Source organism: Amia ocellicauda, chromosome 3 (genome assembly GCF_036373705.1).
Source record: "Amia ocellicauda isolate fAmiCal2 chromosome 3, fAmiCal2.hap1, whole genome shotgun sequence".
Lineage (NCBI taxonomy): Eukaryota > Metazoa > Chordata > Actinopteri > Amiiformes > Amiidae > Amia > Amia ocellicauda.
The window spans coordinates 39,863,675-39,876,519 of NC_089852.1; the positions used below are offsets into that span (position 1 = coordinate 39,863,675).

At 36.6% G+C, this 12,845-nt stretch overlaps 1 protein-coding gene across 2 annotated transcripts in view; it reads right to left on the reverse strand.

Moving 5' to 3' along the window:
* arhgap42a (Rho GTPase activating protein 42a) overlaps positions 1-12,845 on the reverse strand; it is a 65,713-nt gene that overhangs the window by 4,502 nt on the left and 48,366 nt on the right. The window contains exons 7-21 of one of the 2 annotated variants that reach the window (XM_066699410.1): positions 9,816-9,920; positions 9,235-9,364; positions 8,710-8,810; positions 8,186-8,295; positions 7,410-7,466; positions 5,267-5,345; positions 4,839-4,878; positions 4,429-4,491; positions 4,014-4,088; positions 3,355-3,439; positions 2,822-2,880; positions 2,308-2,413; positions 1,954-2,113; positions 1,408-1,558; positions 759-1,139 (exon numbers count right to left, since the gene is read on the reverse strand). In XM_066699410.1, the coding sequence (XP_066555507.1) occupies positions 759-1,139; positions 1,408-1,558; positions 1,954-2,113; positions 2,308-2,413; positions 2,822-2,880; positions 3,355-3,439; positions 4,014-4,088; positions 4,429-4,491; positions 4,839-4,878; positions 5,267-5,345; positions 7,410-7,466; positions 8,186-8,295; positions 8,710-8,810; positions 9,235-9,364; positions 9,816-9,920 (1,702 nt within the window). The remainder of the gene's footprint in view (positions 1-758; positions 1,140-1,407; positions 1,559-1,953; positions 2,114-2,307; positions 2,414-2,821; positions 2,881-3,354; positions 3,440-4,013; positions 4,089-4,428; positions 4,492-4,838; positions 4,879-5,266; positions 5,346-7,409; positions 7,467-8,185; positions 8,296-8,709; positions 8,811-9,234; positions 9,365-9,815; positions 9,921-12,845) is intronic. The other variant, XM_066699411.1, reaches the window with a different exon arrangement.

A 12,845-nucleotide genomic window follows, 5' to 3' on the forward strand; every position in this document is an offset into this window, starting at 1 on the left:
CGCTGTGCTGTGGCTCTCCTCTCACTCTCCCTTCCCGTCTCAACCCAACTTATTTTTCTTTTGTAAATTGTTAATGTCCCAACTACATAAAACCTTCCCGATTGGTTGTTGAAGTCTTTACAGACAATAGTTGTTTAAAAAAATAAAACAAGTATCACCACACGCATCATTGTTCATATGTGAACAAATTCTACAATGCTGCCGGAGATGAAGCGTTAAACACATACGCTAGGAACTGTAGTTCAGTTTGAGAAAAAGGACGAACAAGGCGAATCCCAGATATTTATAGATATTTTAAAAATCGAGCCAGATGGAGATTAAACGACTGGATGTATGGGAACTCTAGATATGCCTTAACAGTGACTGAGCAGCAAAATACAACGCCCTTGGGCTGTTATAAGTAAATGTATCAGTAATACAATTTAACTATAACAACACTGTATACACACACCATGGTACATATCTATTTCCTTCTTCCCTTCAATGTTGTAAAATACAAAGTTAGCCCATACTTTAGATTGAAAAGTTGTGGGCGCAGCCGAGATCACCGTCTAAAATGGATACATTGACTTCACTCCATCAAAAAGAACATTGCGCCATCTATAGGATTGTAATAATTACAGCATTGTTATTTTGCCTCAATAAAAATATTGAATATTGAAAATGCAAACAAAAAATCGATTAGTGGCGAGAGAGGATCGATTTTAATATCGTCAATAAGAATAATAAATAAGAGAATAAATCCACATTGCAGCTACCTTCAGAGAGGTGCAAAGATCTCAGCGAAGAGGCTGCCGAGCGGTTCAGCTCCCCCAGGCCGTATGGTGCCTTCTTGGGCAGCTCTAATGGGGGGGACCTGTTTCCTGCGGTGGTGACAGAGGACAGGCTCTGCGTGTCCGACTCCCCATCCGTCTTGGCCGTGTCCTCCTTGGAACTGGAGTCCGGGCTGGCCGTGCAGGTAGGGCTCTTGGGTCCATTTGATGACGCCTGAGAAGCCGTCCAGCCCAGACTGCTCCCCGACTTGTTCTTCTGCTGCGAGGAGCTGGTTTTGGACGAGCTGTTCTGCTCAGAGGAGTGCGAAGACAGAGACTCAATGCTGCCCATAGGAGTGCTGCCTGGACTGCTGCTGAAGGTGTCACCTGAGGAAAGAGACCACTAACCACTGAGCAAATTCCTCCCAGGGTCACGTCATTACACTAGAACTGCAAAAACAAAACCTGGACATGAACAACTCTCGTTTCATTGATGAAAGCAAGCCAACACTCACCCAAGGTCAACCAGTCTGGTATGTTGCCAAAAAAAAGACTCGCCAAAATACACAGGAGTGAAGAAGAATGAGCTCACTGTACTTTTGTTGGGTGATCCTTTCAAAGGGCTTTAAACTATTTATAACCTTGAGTTACTTACTATCAGCATCAGCAAGACAGAGAGTAGGTGTGTAGAGGCCTTTGGGCTTCCGGGGGCCGCTGGAGAGACATATGGCTCTGTTTCTGCGAGAGCTGGCGCGAGACTGCGGCTGGGGTAGAGGCACATTGGGGTCCGGTGCCTGGTGAAATATCTGCAAGGACAAGGACACTGTAAAGGATGTTTTTTCTTTGCCAACATAGAAAAAAAACTCCATGGAGTAAGAAATGCATGTTCCCCAGAGCTGAATTCATCCATATATATATTATGTGTAATATATAATTGTAAAAAATTAAAAACCTATTCACATATTATGAAGAGGGATGACAAAGAAACTAACAGCATTCAAAAACATCAGCCCCAGTAAGTGGGTGGATGGCGCCCTCTGCTGCCTAATGCTTACGGTTACTAAAGTATATTGAACAAGATAGAGTATATTACTCCAATGTAGTTGATTAACTGTTACTAGTCCTTAACATTTTAGTATATTGTTAACTATTAACAATCCTAGACTGTTAAATTAATGCTTTTAATGCTGCGAGTGCTCACCTTCTCATAGTTTTCAATCAGAATTTCTACCACGATGTTCTGGAACTTGATGTTCATCATGGCTGCGACAGTCTCCTCTTGTGATCTCATCAGCGTGGGCCCAAAGATCACCCCCAGGTTAGACACTGTCATCATGTTTTGTTGGCTGTGAGTTGACACCCTGTGGAGAGGATCAGAACAAAGTGACTATGCTGTTATGAAAACCTCATGACTTTAAACTCGATCCATGCAATGCCAAAGGAAAAATCATTTGAGAATGCACTAAATGAATTAGGATACGTTCCTATTTCGATGCGTTTTAATTATATTTTTAATTAGACAGCAAGTCATTAAATTTCACAAAACGAGACCTACGTGACTAGATGTTTTATGAGAATTTCCAGCATTTCCTTGTTTCTCTCAGGTAGTTTGTGAACCAGAGCATGGACGGCACGGACTCGATAGTTCTGATCATCGGACTCTGAAAAAGAAAGTTGCATGCTGACAGATATATACACAGAACTATACATTGAACATTCTTTATACACTTTTTATAGCAGGTGACTGTGGTGTAGGTAGACATACAATAAAACATGTTTTTGTCACCTATTGCAAGATTATACAACCATACGGGGTTTATATGCCAACAGTCTTGTTTAGTCCTCTTCCTGCAGTGTGGGCCTTATTTTCCTTTTATTTAATTTGTATTGGTTTCATGCTATATTCTACATCTGTCTGTCAAAGAAAACAAATCAAAGTCTCAGGAAGTTTGTAAACTGTAGTTTCCAGACACCTGGTGGAAAACTGTAGAAGTTGTTCATTCCCAAACAATGCTAACCCAATGGACTGAATTTAATACATTTTCAATAAGCAGCATTTTATAACTTACTGACAGCCATAATGAAATCTTTGTGAAACTTGTAAGTCATCAGAGGCTCTGAAAGGCATCTGGTGAAAAGAAATACAACTTTATGACATACAAGTTTAATTTATTGAGAAATATTCATAAATAATTTCACAAAGGTGTTGCAGAGGGGAAAAAAATTGTACAGGGAATATTTCAAATTGTAAAAAGAAAAGCCTGGCCCAACCTTGATAAGCCACATGAGATTTTTACAGACTACATAAACGAGAGAACAGGATTTAACCACGCAAGATATTTATGGGAGGCTCTATGATAAAAACAACTTGTTTTCTTTTACAAGTAAACATGCACCACTGCCCTGGGCTAAATCTCTTATGTATCAAGGCCTTTGCTCTTCAGTCTCACTGCAGATATGGCTCTGATAGTTTAGTATCTGGAATAATAATACTGTCTTAATATTACAGATTAATATGAAAAGTCCAGTGCCCAGTAACTTGTAAACTGAAATGAGCAAATAAATTAAGGCTAACAAAGGGGGAAGTCAAGATGAGGCTCACCTGAGATAATTCTTTAGTCCACTAGTGACTGTCTTATTGTCCCACATGTCTAAGTCCAGGTCCATATCTGGGGGAGCTTTGCTTGCTGGAAAGACATATTAACATTATCTATGTGCAGCAGATACTTCTGTAAAATCCACAATTTCTACATATTTAGTTTAAACACTTGAAAGTAGCTATTATAACATATGGCAGCCAAAGATACCAGCAAAAAAAAAAAAAAAAAAACGGACTTCATTCAAATTCAAATTGTGCACCTTGTTTAACGAAGGGGGGGAAAAAGGTGACAAAACACATCAATCAGCCTTATCAGCATGCTAGTTAATTATCATAAAAGGCAATAATCCAAATAGTTTGGAAAAACATAATCAGAAGACAAAATGAGCTATGGGGTACAGACACAGACCTTCAGAAATGAGAGGTAAAGCATAGAAGACGAAGATTAATTATTTGGATTTTCAAATAGGTTCTTCAGGAGTCAGTGCCTGCGTTTTGATTGCTGGTACACACGTTTGCTACTTTCGTTTCAAATATCAATGGTGAAATCACAAAGCTGTGCCATTAATTAAACAAGGCCTCTAAAATATTACAAAATGGGAAAATGGGAAAATGCAATGAAACATGAACAGAAAGACGAGAAACAAAAAGCACAGTCTTACCGAACATGGCGTTCATCAGCTTCTGAACCTTAGAGTTAACGCCTCCTATCCTGTACAGACCCATGGTGTTAATTCCTATTGAACAAAGAGGAATACATGACACAGAAGGTCTACATTGTTAGAATACAAAATATTTTTTTAAATTGCGAAAATAACCTTGATTGCTGTCCTTTCCCCACAAAATCAGAGTTACCCCCACCATTACAATATCACTGCACTGTGGTTACATCACTCTGCCTCCCTGAAATGTGAGTGACACCATCATAAGCTATTAATTCTTCTACAATGAAGCACATCAATTATTGATTTACATGTTTCTTGCAGCTAAATAGCCTGCTGTGCTTTGGTGACCTATTCAGTCAATACTGCAGTAGTAAGGGAAATAGATACAATGTCCACACAGTAAATTACTCACCCCTTATCTCCACCGAGTAAATACATTTCTTCACAAAATTAAAGCCTGCCTCATTGAGGAACACTGTGAACACAATATTGGACAGGCATATTAATGGTTTGATCCTTACTGCGGGAAGAAAAAGGTGAAATTACACTTCATAACATTTCAATTTGATTAAATATAGATACAAAATATATCTATTCTCTTTAAAACTTACTCGTGAATGGTATTGGTGACTTGCATTTAACAAGACAATGGAAACCACCAATTACATTGATCGATGTTGCCCCTAAAGTAATCCCACAAAGTGTTTGCAAAAAAAAAAGTGCACAATGCACAGTTTAGCCTCAGAAGAGTTTTAAACAAGAGGAAAGGTTTTCAGTGATAAAATATGTATGGAGTTAATATACTGCTAGTTCCAAACTTACTCTCTTCCTTCTTGCTCAGAATGGCAGGGAGAGTGTAGATCTGAAAGAAAATGAAACATGACTCTACTATAAAGTAATACTTTACACCTCACATATAGCTAAAGTACTATTCATGCAACAGAACACTGTTTTTAACACACTGATATCTTCATTTGTTTTTCTGCACTGCATGTGTATCAGGGTTCTTTACGTACAGAAGTCTACTACAGTGACTTTCCTCTCCCGCTCTCCTGTGCTGACCCATCCGTCCGTGTAACTGTGATAGCGGTTTGAACTCAAAGACACATTGCACACTCTTCAAGGTATTGAATCATGCTTGCTTTCAGATACATGTATGCATGTGCATCATGTGGGATTGTAAAAATGAAAATAGAGATTCTATAAAGCCGAATGTTTACTTTCAAGGAAAAAACAAAAAAAGCTTGTACCGGCTCTTTTCCATCCATCGCTTCTAGCCAGAGCCGCCTGTTGGACTCAGACAGCGCCTGCAGAGTGATGATCCCATGCCTGTATGAAAGACAGCAGCAAAGGGTGATTTTATAGGACTTTCTACAACCTCTAACATTGCATCTCAACTCCAGGAAAAAAGGAGCACAATGGCAACTTTTTTAGGTTACCTGTTTGTTTTTCTCATGACTGTGCTAGTAACCTTTTCTAGAGACCTTTTCTTCTGCTGGAAATGTTGGTGTTTTAATAACTTTTCCACTGACTGTATTTAATTCCATATTTATTAAACATTGGTTATATAATTTCCCCCCACACACAATTTGAATATTCCCAATACACCACAACTCATGTGTGACCAAAGAGTCCGGTCCCTCTCTCTACTGCAGAACTTCCTGTGCAACACTGACCTTAAGTCACCAGCTGTTACTCTAGTTAATGCTAGTTAACCAAGCACTATAAGGAAGCCCCAGTCTATGACTTTTTTGTGTGCATTTGCTTTAACCAGACCTCATGGAGAGTCTACTTAATAGAGGAGGCTATAACATCAACCATCTTTATTGCTCTGGCTCATGAAATCAAAGAACTGTGTATTCCTTGGGGATACCCAGACGAGACTGATAGCAGCACCACAGAATAAATTAGTCTGGAGCGAGCATCGTTTAAAATTGATTGTCCCACCTACTAAATTGTACATTGTGGAATTATAAACAAGAGATCCAATAAATCAGTTTTACAATTCCTCTTTGGCTTTGACTATTCCATATCCTAATAACCAAGGAAAATTAGTTGTAAAAGTACACAACAAGAAGCAATTTGAACTACAAAGTCTACTTCAAATGGTAAAAACAGAATTATTGCTTTATTTAATAATAATAATAATAATAATAAAAACTTATATAAGCCATAGATTTGTTTAATTACATTCAGATTCACAAAAAGTTAAATTTGATTTTAACAAGTACATCTTACCAGTTAAAATAGGGTGTTCAACTTTAAAAGCACATTATTGTACAATATATTTCTTATTACTAGGAAATTTAAATGTAGCTTCTTTTTTGTATAAGTACAGGATAGTTAAAGAATTAAGTGCAAATACATTGGGAGCACTTTATTTTTAATTACACTGCTCTTTAGTAATATAGTTAGTTTCAGCATATATAGTGTAATTATGGCATGTTCTAAATAAAGTGCAGCCAATAAACTTCATTAAGTAGTATAATGAGAATGTTGTACATTTTTTAAGTAAACAAATACATATAAACATATATATAAATAAAAACTACAAGCAGGGGTGTCAATTCCCTGCACCAAAAATGGCCTAGTGGTTAGTATAAGCATCTTTTGGAAGATATTTACCAGGCGGTTATTGACCATGCAAGTCTGCAATAAATGCTTTGAAAAGCGGTCTGCTGGTCAAGGTTTGATGAAGAGGTTTAAATTTGATCAAATGGTATGTCCAGCAGCAGTTTGCCATGAATCAGCACAGATTACCCTATGAGCAGATTACACTGTGTAGCTGAATGTCATTATTCCCATTTGTTTTATACTAGAATGTATATGAATGTGCCACAAGCATGCTTAATTAACATAAATACAGTCAGCCTAATAATATACCCATTATTATATTGTGATTTTAATATATGAAAGAAAAAGGGTGTTGATGCACTGAGAAAATAAACTTGTATGCTATTCATGACCGGCTCGAAAAAACTATACAGTTGATGGCTGTAACGACATAGATGGAAATGTTTATGAAAAAATCTAGAGATTTATAAGATAAGATCTCTGAGTTACCCCACGTCCTTTGGTGGAAAAAGTACATCATAGACTTCAGTTAAAAAAACAGAAACAAAAAACAACCACAAACAACAGTCAGCAGAGAAGAAATTTCCATTATTATTTTCTTAATGATTATGTTTTAATTATTTTAAAGATTATAAAGCAATTGTGTGTGCAGGATGATATTTGAGAATTAAAAAAAAAAAAAAAAATGCAAAATATGATTGTGTGTGCATGTATGTGTGGGGGGGGGTTCTTCTTTTCAAGATCAGCAATCAAAAGGATTAGCAGCACACATGCAAAAACATGCAACTGCGCTACGAAGATACATAGCTGATAACATACCGGACTTTACAGAAAATGTGAAGAGGTCTGAAAAGATTTCCATGATAGATGGTATTTCTACATTAACATGAAAACAGAGAGAGGGGAAATGGGTAAAAGTAGACAGTTTTCTACTTATAAATGCCAGTCACTGGTATTTACATGAAAAGGAACATTCAGGTCATGCAGGAAGAAAACTGAGATGAAAGCATCTCATTCACTGGGGTAGTTCAATTACAGAGTACAGGTCTATTGAATTCAGAGACTGCATGCTTTGCTTTGCACTGGGGATCAAAGAAAATTGGTAGAATACTGAGCAGCATTCACCTTAATTTGTTTAACATGTCTCTGTCCAAGGCCAACAAATGTTATTTGATGTATAGTTCATGCTGACCTTGCCAAACACGTAAAACAAATTAGAATGTCTGTCCGTAAACTCTGTATGAAAGATCACAAATAATGCCGGGAATGCTCCAAGCTTTTAGAAAAGGTTACCTTTACTGTAAAAAGAGGCATTTGCGTTACATGACTGGATAGTTTAGAACTGTCATGTAATGCACTGTCTAAAGGAAACAAACAATTATCATAAAAAGTAGCTATAAATGTAGTACATCAAACTCCTGTGTTATATTATTGAGAGAAACAGGATCTCATTCAATCTCAGGGTTAAATGGCTTAAGTAATTTAGTATTGTGTAAAACAAACAATAACAAGTTGGCAAGTGCAAGCATTGTGAAATTTAAATGGAAAAGGTCAGATCTGAGCTGTGAAAATGAGCACATACGATGCATACAAACCTTTCAACCACTTCTATATCAAAACAGAAACGTTTGTCAATGGAGTCCGTTTTCCTCCTGATGCAGGACTTCAGCTTGAACATCTCCGGGGGACTCATGACCAAACCATTCTTTCGAAACAAAAAAACATTTGCATCATCTTTCATAGCCCAAGCTGGCACTCTAAGTGAAGGACAACTTTCAATACAAACAGCAAGAGCACCTTTTCTGTTATGAGCAGCAGTACATATTAACCAATTTAGTAATAAGTAGCCAATGCATTGAGAAGAACAACAACTGAGGGGGGGGGGGGGGGGGTGGAAAGTATGTTTTTGCGAAATATGTTGCAATGCCACTGCAAATAAAAACGCACTATCAGTTAAATTTTCGTATTAAAAACAAAACAGAAATATTTATATTGGGAACAGAAGGATGCCAAAATCCCCAAAACACATGCACTTACACCAAAACATACACAAACAGAAGGAAAGTATATCAATTTCATTTAAAGTACATTAAGAAATGTATATAACTTTCAAACATACCATTTTACCCCCAGATTTGTTTTCAGAGTTGCTCATAGTGAAGGTCTTGTTCCCTTTTTCATATGTACAGTAGTGTCTGATCCACGTGAATCCCAGCGGTCCTACAACAAAGCAGAAAACACTGAAATGCACAATATCAAACACATCACATGACACATAACGCTGTTTCCTGGCATGGCTGGTTCTAAAAGGAATTCCCAAACTAAATACTTAAGAAGAACTAAGAGATCAAAAAGATAGAAATGTTTTTCTCTGAAGATACAATAGTTTACCAGAGGGTGTGTGCAGATCATTTGGGTACTGCTTCTTAGCCCCTGTCACTGTAACCAAAATTACATGAAAAACAAACAAGCAAAACTATTTTGTTTTTCCCCAGTTGGACAACATCTGCAGCGTGACTAATAAATAAGACCTCAAAACTTTAACCAAGCTGAACATAAAGCTACCATCATATATTTGGGTTGGAATTTGTAATGTACATGTTTAGACATGAATGCTTTTGCAAAGGTGCACTGGCACACTCACTTTTTTCTTGAACATACAGATATCCTTCCATCGTCCACTGTCCCGGGGCTTTGTAATCTTGATCGGCAGATTTGATCCTCTTCATGAGCTTCTCCACTTCTTGCCTGGTACTCTCAAAATTATTCCTCGTCTGTAAACAAACGAGCAAAGGTGGAGAAACAACAAACACTGGAAAAACTCAACAGTAGCTGTGTTTACAGTGGTTGCATGTTAAGAAACACATTGCATCCTTACACGCATGGTTAGGGAAATCATGTTCAGACCATTGATCTAGATTTAAGCAAATTATGCACAAATTTGTGCTCTATCGTTTATAGTTTCAAAACAGAATCTTTAGCAAACAAAATACAACATCTTTACACCTGTTAGTAAAAATAAGAAAGTGAACCTGATTAGATACTAAATAAAAGCTTACATACAAAACATTAATAACACAAGTGGTATTACAGAATTAAAAATAAAGCAGCCTTTCTAACGCTCTCTTCAAATCCCATCCCATCCTTCTTTCTTTCTTTCTTTTCCAATTTCTACCATCTCCATTAACCCCTATGACACAGCTGTAAGACAAGTGAAGGACTTACATTTTGAAGATTGAACTGCAGGAGCTGTTTATAGGGCTCAAATTCCTGCGCCAGTTCGTAGCCCTCATGGTAGAAAGTAAACAAGCCCTGGAGGAAGGCCAGGAGCTGCGTGGAAACGAAGGCAGGAAAAATCAAATAAATGACACCGTTCAAACGTATACATCGAAATGTCCAGATAAAAGGGGCAAGGAGATTAATTATTTGCTTTCAACTCGAGACATGCCGTATGTTTCCTTTAGCATTTTCACAAACATTGCGGGCAGTTGCTTTTGTCGGGCGGCCACATAGGCCACTGCCCCAGTTTGCCCTGTGTTTGAGATCGGTTAACTCCACAAGACAAACAAGACGTGATTGGGGTGCTAATCATTTCTGTTTTCAAAATACATTTGGTAGGGATTCCCAGGTCACTTGAATAAATAAATAACACCAAATATGACTAGCATTTTCTATTCTCAATCCCATTTCATTTGAGTGGCACATTGGTAAGTTATGGGCTTCATCCATTCATTATGGATTTATTTCCCAGAATGTGGGAAAGCATCTCAGATTTTGAGGAGTCAAGCACAGATGGCGAAGGAAAGCTGGAATTGCATAGCCTGTCTGCAATATGAAGTCAGAAAATGCACAACTGCAAACAGAAAATGGAATTAGATATTCATAAAATGCACCGTTCTGAGGCAAAATCAAGATATATGCAGTTAGCAGCTGAGTAATTTTAATCATAGTTTTTTTTTTCTTTTTGTTGCCATTTTCCAGTTCCAAAACCTGCTCCCAAATTTACATTTTGGCATCATTTCTGATAAGTCACTGCCAGCAAAAGTAAACAATCCAACCCTTTAAGGAGCCACTTAACTTTGTCTTCATTCTGCATATAAATACCAAATAACTTATTGCTTCCTGTAAGTGTCTCCCCCTAAATATGTTAACATTGATGTTCAAGAGCCTTATAGCTTCACTAAAATATTACACATCATATTTTTAACTGTATCGACCAAATATTTATTTTATTTACAAGATACAATGGAGATAAATTAATATAATCATCTATGGCATAAAAGGGGGGAAAAAAAAACAATAACTGGATTTCTAAAATATTAAAGTTTTCCTCTGGAAAGTAAAACACTTGAAATATTTAAATAGTGATTAGGTAAAAGCTAAATTATGGTGATGATGATTATTTTACAGGAAACATTTATCTTGGTAATATGCATCTAACCACACAACATCAGTACAGAACAACACATTTAGTCACACAGAATAGTAAACAACATTAAGTCTCATATAGTATCTGTTTATGCACAAATAAGGGAGTTAAAAACAATTGAAAACAGCAGAGTCTGAATTTCAGGTGCAGTAGCTGAGAAAGAGATATGAAGAGATATGTGGCCTTTTAAGGAGACCGTTTCTGACACAGTGCAAAGTTAAATAAACCAACCCAAGAACCTGACAGTTGTTTCACCACAAATCAAGAGGCTCTTTGACCGATGTTAGAACTTACAATTTAGATGATTACGATCATCTGTGCACTTAAACGTCAAGTATCCAAAAACACTTGCTGTTGAGATCTTCAGCTATTGTCCATTAACAATCCTTAATTGTTGTATCACTTAGTCAAACTCACTGTCAGGATGAAGCAGCCATTCAGTGAAGCAAAACACACAAACTGGGTTCTATGCTTTACTAATATAACATTCACAAGCATGTCTTATATTCCTCCAGGAGCGATCTCTTTATGTTTCTTTTCCACCTCACTGCTATCTCAAGTAGTTCTGGGGAAGTAAATTGCCTTAAGCTTTAATTGTCAATATAAAAGTTTAATAGTTCCTTTTGAAATGACACAGTGATCCAGAAAGTTTTGCTTTACTTTTGATGTGCGTATGTGCCTCGCTCACTCTGACACTTTCAAATTCATATGACGTTTATAACAACCGTGTGTTGGGAGGTTTTGTCTAGGTATCAAAAGTATGTATGTGGAGAAATTCTGTTTGTTGCAGTTATTAGTAAAACTACAAAATATCCAACTGGCCTTATAGACACCTCATGGGATGCAATGTAGGCACAACTAAAATAAACATGCATTAATGGAAATTATTTTTACAGTCTTGAGGAGAGAACAATAACTGGCTGTAATATATTGCATCTCAAAGTCAGCACAGCAAATAATATATTCAAGATTGCTTCACCTAAACACAAGTCGCAACTTGATATATAAATGTCTATTATTATTTTTTGAACTTATATTTTAATTCTTCTGAAAAGACAAAACAGCATATTTTATCACCATGAGTCGTGTCCGTTAATAAATGGCATTTCTGGATTAATGACATTATTCTAATCTGTAAAAACTAATATTTTTTTATATTCATACAAATTACAGAGCCTATTTATGTATGTAGGTTTCTGTATATGAAGAATAAACTTCTAATCTTTAAAAAAACAACAACAACAACAACAACGATGTGTAGGTTACAAAGATTGGTCCTCAAAACCCACATACAAAACCATTACCAAGCGTTTATCTTTGTCTCATTTGGTACTGCACTACAAACTACCCTTCAAGTAGTTTCTTCAATAAAATAATTAGCTTCCTTTCTTGACTTTCAATTTCTAAGAGCTCCATCTGTTCTCATACATTCCCACATCAATGCTTCAAAGCAGTAAACAAATTGCTGGTAATTAAAAAACAAAATCAATTTCCTTGCAGAATTTTAAGTGCCACTTAAATAAAAAAAAAAAAAAAAAAAAAAAATGAAATTAAAAAAAAAAAAGATTGCCAACTTTGAATTATGGTCCATATCCTTAGTAAATAAGATCCTCTAGTGGCAATTTATTAAACAATGTAACTGGATTATTGAACACAACAGAAACAAATATCAAAGGTATGAATTAATACTGGCCATACATGCACTTAGTTGTACCTTTAAAATAATATCTTCCATCAGCTCAGAAACAGCATTTTGAGAACAAAAGGCCAATGAAATGACACGATGAGGACGACACAATCAAGAGCATAGTAAGGCTTCCGAATCC